At 24.1% G+C, this 9,730-nt stretch overlaps 1 protein-coding gene across 1 annotated transcript, besides 2 other annotated features; it reads left to right on the top strand.

Moving 5' to 3' along the window:
* Positions 1–1,208: 1,208 nt before the first annotated feature.
* Positions 1,209–4,777: a repeat region.
* A 1,197-nt stretch (positions 4,778–5,974) lies between these two features.
* PGAL8A_00322000 (fam-g protein) lies at positions 5,975–6,652 on the top strand (the record flags this gene model as incomplete). Its single annotated transcript, XM_028672242.1, has 2 exons — positions 5,975–6,004; positions 6,092–6,652. The coding sequence occupies 2 exons, from the start codon at positions 5,975–5,977 to the stop codon at positions 6,650–6,652; spliced, it is 591 nt and encodes a 196-aa protein (XP_028528814.1).
* Positions 6,653–6,773: 121 nt separating this feature from the next.
* Positions 6,774–9,432: a repeat region.
* Positions 9,433–9,730: the final 298 nt, after the last annotated feature.

Consider the following 9,730-nt stretch of genomic DNA (forward strand, 5'->3'; position numbering starts at 1 on the left):
TTTTTTTTATAAATCATGTGCATGTATAACATAATATTAAATAATAGTTAAAATATTTATACAAAAATTAACAAATATCATTAATTCTTCCTATTAGTAAAATAGTTGAAACAAAATATAATGTAATAAAAAAAGTCATACTTAATCCAAATTATTATTAAAATTTTTTTCAATATATAGATAATTTTATTAAAATAATTTGCATTTCTTGATAATAATGGTATGAATATTTAAAAAAAAAAAAAAAAAAAAATATCACAGAATAAAGAATTAATATCAATAGAAGAAATTAAATATTTAGAATTATTTATGTAAAAAAAAAAAAATTTGTATAATATATAAAATTAGTAAAAAATTAAGTAAAAATCTCTGTAATATAATAAATATATATAGATGATATAAAATGATGAATGCTCAAAAGTGTGTTTTTAATAAAGAAAAAAAAATTATCACTAAAGCACATTGTAAAAATAGTTTTAAAAATATTTATAATTTTTTACCAAATTTGTTATTTTCCTTTTTATATATACAATAGTGTTTTTTAATTTTAAATAAATTTATGTAATAAGAGAAAAATGTTTGCATGAATTAGAAATATAACAATAATTTTATATACAAAAAGCTAATGCTTTATTTAAGAATTTTTATCATTATAATGTTTCTGTATATATATCATTAAGAAATAGTGTTTTTTTTTGAAAAAAATATGTGAAGAATTCAATTATGCAAAAAAGAATTCTTCACATTTTTATTGAAGCTCATTTATTATATTAATGTATTATAAATAACAAGAATGCAATAGTCTAATATTTTAGTTAAATATATTTAGTTATTATAATGTAAAGATATTTTTTTGTGATGTTCACATATGTTGGATTGTGGAAGTTTGTGTTAAAATATAATATTAAAAATTAATGGCTTAACTATGAATTAAAGTGGCAAAAATATAATTTAATTAAGAATCTCTTAATATATTCATTTTAAGAATATAAATTTTTTTCATGTATAAATTAAAAATATTTAATACACGCTTTATAATATTTCATATGTTTTATATATTTTATATATTTTAAAAATTTATATTATTGTGATTCATAATTATTTTATAAAAATATTTTTATGAAAAAAATAAATTGTCATCTTTGTTTTGTATTTTTTTATTAAAAATTAAATATATATATAATTTTTGACTTGGATAAGACATATTATGGTTTATTAATTGGGTGTTTGATGACTTTTCTATAGTATTGAAAAAACAAATTAAAAAAGAGCATGTACAGTTGCCTCTACGGTTTTTATGTATTTATATATATTTTCAAAAGCTTTGAAGGAGTGATCCTTAATTATGTAATCTATTTTAATCAGCATTACATAATTTCAATAGGAATTTATTAACTTTAATAAAAATCCTTATTTTTATTAAAAATTTAAATACTTATTTAACAATAATTATTAATTAATGTAAATTACTAGTTTATTTATTATGAGTTACATTCAGCAATTAATATATATTGCTGTTGAATTAACAAACATAAACAATTATTTACAAATATCAAAAATTATACAAACATTAATTACATGAAAATTTTATTGTTATATGTATAAAATTTTCTTTTACAAAATTTATCACAAAAATTATTTCATTTCCTTCCCCAAAAAAAAAAAAATTCTATTTTTCTTTTATTTTTTAATTTATTTATTAATAACAAATATTTTTCCAAATGATTTTTTTTTTTTTCAATTTTTTTCCTGACAATCATTGTACTTTTTTTTTAAAAAATGTACAAACAAAAAAAAATTGATCATCAATTTTTTTTTTGTTTTTGCATGACAAACTTCGTATTCTTCATTTAACTAGTTCTTTTATTTTCCAAAAGGGTTAATAAATCCTTTATTAACCGTAATCCACCACCATGGGAAAGCAATGGTTATTAATTAAAGTTTGCTATTTTTGTATTGTTTTATTTCATCAATACCTTTTTGTACTCCTTTTTCAATTTGCTTGTCCTGATTATCGTTGATATCACACATTATGATACTACTCCGTTTATGAATATCTAGGTAATCCTTAGACTTTAAATCATGCGTCAGATTTAAATTCCTTTTATTTTTATTCGTAACTTGTATTAAATTGTGCAGTTGCCTTTAATATATTTCCCTGGTTTTGTTACTCAAGAATTTTATTTTTGACATTGGAATTTGTACTTCTTTACCTCTATAATATATAAGTAATGCTTTCAGAATTCCGCTTTCAATTTTAGTTATTCTATGAGGATATGAACAATATGGTTTATATTGTATATTCTCACTATAGTGTTTCATTTTATTCATTTCGTATTCCTATAATTCGTATGAGATAATATCTCCAACCATAATATTTTTATTCTCAATTATAGGTTTTCTTTTGATTTCATCAGCATCTTCATGTATGTTTTTCCATCTATCGTTTAAGTACATAATCCTCATTTCAGAAGTTTTTTCTGGTACTAATTTTGCATCCCTAGACAGATACAATCTCTTCCAAACATAGCAGAATATGGTGTTTCTCCTATAGCTCCATGAGGTGTATTATTATATATTAGTACAGGATTGTGTTCTATTTCTTCAAAAGGTAGATCTTTTTCTTCATATAAAGTCTTAATGATATAATCTAAGCTTTTGTGAGAGCTTTCATTTATGTTGTTTCCTTGTGGATAATATGAGCTGGTATGATACAATTTAACCTGTAATTCTTGTGTATCATAGTCATGAAATTCTTGACTAGTATAAATTGAACCGCGATCTGTTAAAATGCTTATAGGGCATCCAAATATGGGTATCCATGTTTTCTTTATAATGTTAATTGCTTCCATAATATTAGGTGTTTTATTAGTTATATTAGTAACCATAAAATGTGAATGATGTTCTATTGCTACCTGTATATAGTATTCTGTACCTTTTGATGTTTTAGGTCCTATAATATCTAATGAAACCATATCAAATACATTTGGTTTTGATAAAGCTTGATTACTATTGGGTTTTTGAATTTCCGATTACGCATTACTTGAAAAATCAGACAATTTATTATGTATTCTTCAATATCTATACTAATACTGGGCCACCAAAAATGTTTTGGTAATTTTTTTAGTGTTTTATTTATTTCCCAATGTCCTGCGGATTTAATACTATGAAACCAATATATTAAATGATTTCTATATTTTTCTGATATATATAATCCTCATGTCCTATAGTGAAATGGGAAATCACGTTTCCATACTACGTTTCTTGGCAAGTTATCTTTATCTTTTTTTGCTTCATTTGCAATTTCCTCGCAAGATGGTATGATGCATAAATCTTCATATACTCCTTGAGGTTTACTACAATATAAGGTCATGTAATTAGTAAGATCTGTTTCATCTTCTATTGATCTAGTGATCCAATCAGCTAAACTATTTTGAACTCCTTCAATATGTTCAAATTCTAAGTTAAATTCACATAGTCATAACTTCCATCGATATAATTTTCCAGTATTAATTGAATCCATTCCAATAATACCTTTACAATATGTTTTAATTAAGGTCTTAGTTCCTTTAATATAATAATAGAATGTTTCGCGTGCTACTACTATAGCAAATAATTCTTTTTCAACAGTACTCCATTATTGTTGTACTTCATTTAATTTCTTAGATGTGTAATGAATGAATTTAGTTTGATCTGTGTCCTTATCAATTTGAGTAAATACAACTTCTATAGTATAATCTGATGCGTCAGTATAAATAGTATAGGGTTTTCCTAATTCTGGAAATGAAAGATAAGTTATTTTCCTTCATTTTATTGCTGATTTGCTGCAAAGCCTTTGAATGCTCTTCCTTCCATTCAAATTTCTGTTTCTTAGTTAACAATGGAACTAGTTTATAAGTCAACTCTGATATGTTCTTAATATAATTCCTGTAATAATTAGTAGCTCCTAAGAATGATCTTAATTGGTTTTTAGATTTAGGATGTACTGCCTCAATAATTGTTTTCAACTTATCTAATGAAGGTCTTATACCATTTCGATCTATCTCTTGCCCAAGATAAGTTATAGATGTTTTAAAAAGTTCACACTTTTCTGTATTTATTCCTAAATTATTATTACAGAGTAATTCACATACTCGTTTTAATACTTCTATGTGTTCAAATAGTGTTTTTGTAAGAATGATGATGTCATCAATGTATACAACGACATAATTCTCTTGAATTAATTTCATAAAAATATCTTCCATTATTCTTTGAAATTGTGTAGGACTTGTTTTTAGTCCAAATAGCAATACGTTAAATACAAATGTTCCCCTCTTAGGAACTATAAATCCAGTATATGGTTTACTACTTTCCTTCAATGCGATATTCCAAAATCCATTTTTAAGGTCTATTTTCGAAAACAATTTTGTTCCATGAAACGTTTATAATATGTGTTTCATATGTGGGATGTCATATAAATCATCTAGTATAAATTTATTTAAATACCGATAATCTATCGTGAGTCTCCATTGACCTGTTTTCTTCCGAACCTTTACTATTGATGAGGTCCAATTTGCATTAATGACTTTACTTATTACTTTTAATTTTATCATTTCATCTATTTTTCGGTGTAATTTTGATAACATTTCTTCACTCAATTGTCTAGGGTTATAACGCCGAGGTTTCCCCTGTACCTGAGTAGAAACTTTGTATTTGTTGTTGGGTTCCATGATTTTACTTTACCAGAGTCTTGTATTATTTCTTAATACTTTTTCCATCTCTTCTTTATTTTTCTAATTACTGCTAATGCTTGTTCTAATTGATCATGTAATAAATTTTCACCATATTTCTTGTCAAAATATAAATTTTTTTTTTTAATAATTCTCTTTCATTTAACATATCTATTCTTTTTGTTAATGAAATTTGATGACGTTCTTTCACAAGCTGATGTCTTATTGTAGTTAAAATGAAACGCAAAACAGTAATTTTAATAGGATTTCCGATAGTACTTTGACTCTTTGTAAATTTTTCATCATTTTTTATTTTCCCTTAATGAATTATATTTAGAATATCTAAATTTATTTAATAATTTGTTTATTTTACCTAATTTACTTATCTATTTTAACATTATCAACTTCTAATGCTGAATGTACTGCTAATATTTATACAATTAATATGAAATTAAAAAAAAAAAAACAATATAAAAATTTTCATCCTGAGATAAGAGGTAAATAAAAAATAATGATTTTCTCTCTGATTTAGTTTATTTCAAAACTTTACGTTGAAAACTTATGAAGGAGATAAAACATTTTTATATTATGAATAAACAATTTAAAGAAAAATAATATTTCTTATAATTGGCAAATAAATTTTTTTTAACATACTTGCGATTTATTTCCTATTCAATTTATTTTTTTTCTTAATTTATTATGATATAGGATAATATTTTAAAAAGAATAATGAAAGTATTTCTTTTTCATTATCTTTAATAAATACAAAGCATTTATACTATATGCATTATTCACAATTAAATAGAACAAAAAATATTTAATAATAATATAAAAATAAAAAAAATTTTTAATTTGAATGTTCCGCTAAAATTCTTAATTATGCATGAGTTGCACATATAATTAATTGTTGCATACTTTTTACTTTATTAAAAAATTTTATATACTTTTATATTTCATCATCGTATTGATATATTATGATTTAATAATATATCATTAAAATTTTACATTTATAATTTTTCTTATAATTTTATATCTAATTATATATATATTACTACTATTTCCTTTAATATATACAATTGAAGGTAAAAATATTTAATTAAAAATTACATAATTTTTTTGCATTTTACTTGACTTATTTGATAGGTTATTTTCTTATCATATATGAATCTAAAAACTACATGATTTTCTTATTCTAAAAATATATTTAGTATCATTTAAAGAAAAATTTAATTAATATAAATTTAAATACTAAAATATGCATTAAAATGGATATTTTTATTTATCTATATAACGTGGTTAATTTAATTATTTTTAACATTCCATTTGATTTACTATTCTAACAAAAGAAACATTCTTTTAAAAAATTTTTATTTAATCCATAGGGTGATTCCTATAAAATTTTAATTGATAAAAATAGGTTGCAAATTAAAAATGAGTTAAAATATGAAAGAGTATTAACAGAGGGTGATATAGGAGGAAAAAAGCAAAGTTACGGTGAAGAATGCCTAGAAGAATGTCCATTGGATAATAAAAAAAACAAATGGGAAAATCCAGTTCGATACGAGAATCCGTACGATAATTGGAATAAAGTCATTACTCCATTTTTGCGGGAGGAATTTAATAAAGAAACAGGCGGAATGGACCCTGAATGGAGAGAACAAAAATGGAATAATGAATGGAATAATATTTCAGCGAACAAAGTTAATGAATTATCTTCAATATATATGCGAAGTATTCCAAAAAAAGATAAAGAAAAATTAATTTGTTGTGTTGAGCAGAAACTCTTCACACTATTTGTGGAATTTTTAGACAAATGTAAGAAAGAGATGAGAGACAATAAAACAGAATCCGAATCTAAGAAAGAAAAATTAAAAAAAATTTTGCATTTGGAGAAATTATATTTTACAATTATAAAAGAAATAATAATTAAAAATATAACTTAGTATAATGTAAGTTANGAATATATTTTAATTATAATATTACGAATAATGTTTAGTAGCTCAAACCCGATGTTTTCTTGTTAACAAGCATAAATAATTAATGAAATACCTATTAAATTATATATTAATACTTCTATGTGTTCAAATAGTGTTTTTGTAAGAATGATGATGTCATCAATGTATACAACGACATAATTCTCTTGAATTAATTTCATAAAAATATCTTCCATTATTCTTTGAAATTGTGTAGGACTTGTTTTTAGTCCAAATAGCAATACGTTAAATACAAATGTTCCCCTCTTAGGAACTATAAATCCAGTATATGGTTTACTACTTTCCTTCAATGCGATATTCCAAAATCCATTTTTAAGGTCTATTTTCGAAAACAATTTTGTTCCATGAAACGTTTATAATATGTGTTTCATATGTGGGATGTCATATAAATCATCTAGTATAAATTTATTTAAATACCGATAATCTATCGTGAGTCTCCATTGACCTGTTTTCTTCCGAACCTTTACTATTGATGAGGTCCAATTTGCATTAATGACTTTACTTATTACTTTTAATTTTATCATTTCATCTATTTTTCGGTGTAATTTTGATAACATTTCTTCACTCAATTGTCTAGGGTTATAACGCCGAGGTTTCCCCTGTACCTGAGTAGAAACTTTGTATTTGTTGTTGGGTTCCATGATTTTACTTTACCAGAGTCTTGTATTATTTCTTAATACTTTTTCCATCTCTTCTTTATTTTTCTGATCTTTTAAGTAAGATCCTTCAATATAATTCTGAATAAATTCTTTATTCGAATTCTCTAATTCATCCTCCCTTACTTCGGGTTTAACTTCCATGATATACATATGTTGATCTTTTTTTTTTACGATGGAATATCCTAATTCGTCATTACTAAACCGTTAAGTAATATCAGGGGTTTATCTGTTTTTATTATTGCAAATCTGGTTAATACCTACATATTTGTAGATTTCATAAATATTTTCATCTTTTTAGATTTCATTGCAATATCTACGCTATATATTCCACAAAACGTGATTGGTTGTATTGACGTATCTGGTTCTATACCTAGTTCTTTAGCTGAAACCGTTGATACAGTACATAAATCTACTCCTTTATCTAATAGTACATTGACGTTATGTCCGTTCATTTCTACTGTTCATTAAGCATTCGTATATCGTCCTTTTTCGCTTCCAATTTCTATGGTCCTATTAACAGATGATTCACTTTCGGCTGAGTCTGTTACACATTCATCGGATTTTCTTTTTGTCTTTCCAGGTTTTCCAATTGTTTATTAAGGTATTTTTGCATTTGAAGGATTTTCTGTGGATTAGTTTCATTTTTGTTCATTTTATAATTTAAATAATATCTATTATCTATTATTATACCTTTGATTTCATCTTCTTTATCTCGAATCGCTTTATTCCTACATACTGATGCCAAAGGTCTTATCATATTACAAATACTACATCTTTTTCTTCTATGTATACAATCCTTTTTAAGATGTCCTTTTTCTCCGCAACAGTAACATTTATTAAATATTTTGTCTTTCCTTTCTGAATATCCATCCTTATTTCTATTTACTGTCCTTATATCCAAGTTTTTATGATTATTTTCTTCTTTGCACATGTCTTCTAATGCTAACATTGTTGATATTACATCCATAAATTCTTTATTCTTAGATAATTTAATAGGTGCTTTTACTAAACAATTAAATGGGATTCGCAATCTAAAAAATCTCCTTAAATCGTCAATATTATATCCGTTTGTTTCATCAAAACATAAATAACCATCCACATATTTCTTACAGCCTTCATTGAACGGATTCATAGCATCAAGTACACTGTTCCTCCTATCTACAAATAATAGTTTTCTCATATGTTTGATATGCTCATCACCATTTTTAAATATATGCTTCAAGAATTTTATCTTTATCTGTGACATTTCCGTTATTTCCTCATCGCAATACAACTCTGTTATCCATCCTAAATAAGATGCTGGTAATAAAGATTCCATTATCATGCATGTGTCAATTTTGGTTAATTTTCTCATTTTAACTCTGTTTTCAAGCTCGTCAAATTATTTAGAGTATTTTTCAAACGAAGCCTCTTCCAATTTTGATAATCCTTTTGGTATCTTTACTTTAGTGCTCTCAAAATCTCCATTTGTTCGGAATATATAAGACATTTTAGTCGTTATAATACTTTTGAACACGTCTAATACTAACTTATCTTCTTCTTTATCCATTGTTAAAAATCTGCTAATCCAATGAGGGTTCTGTGTGTGCTGGTTTTGGATTTTCCTGCCGTTATCTCCAATTGGTTTATTAGCTATTTATTCGGTGACTTTTCTAGAGTACTGAAAAACATATTATTAAAGATCATGTAGAGTTGCCTCTACCGTTTTGATGTATTTATATATATTTTTAAATGCTTTGAAAGAGTGATCCTTAATTATGTAATCTACTTCATTCAACATTCTTTAATTTCAATAGGCATTTATTTACTTTAATAAAAATCCTTATTTTTATAAAAAATTTAAATACTTATTGAATATTGATTATTAATTAATTGTAAATTACTTGTTTATTTGTTATGAGTTACATTAAACAATTAATATATATTGCTGTTGAATTAACAAACATAAACAATTAGTAAAAATGCAAATTAATTTTATGAATATTAATTAGGTGAAATTTTATTGTTATATGTATAAAATTTTCTCTTACAAAATTCATCAAAATCACATTTCATTACCCAAAAAAAAAAATTTTTTTTTTTTTTTTATCAATTTTTTTTCCTGGTAGTCCTTGTACTTTTTTTTTAAAAAAGGTACAAAAAAAAAAAAATTGATCATCATTCTTTTTTTTTTTTTGTGTATGCATGACCAACCTCGTATTATTCATTTAACTACTCCGTTTATTTTCCAAAAAGGTTAATAAAGCCTTTTATTAACCACAAAGTCACCGAATACGCAATTAATAAATCAAGGACTAGTGATATATCACAAAGGTGCTAGGTTATCATTTTATATAGTAAAAAAAAAACTATTGATACAGAGAAGCCT

This window comes from Plasmodium gallinaceum (assembly GCF_900005855.1).
Source record: "Plasmodium gallinaceum strain 8A genome assembly, contig: PGAL8A_v1_90, whole genome shotgun sequence".
Classification (NCBI taxonomy): domain Eukaryota; phylum Apicomplexa; class Aconoidasida; order Haemosporida; family Plasmodiidae; genus Plasmodium; species Plasmodium gallinaceum.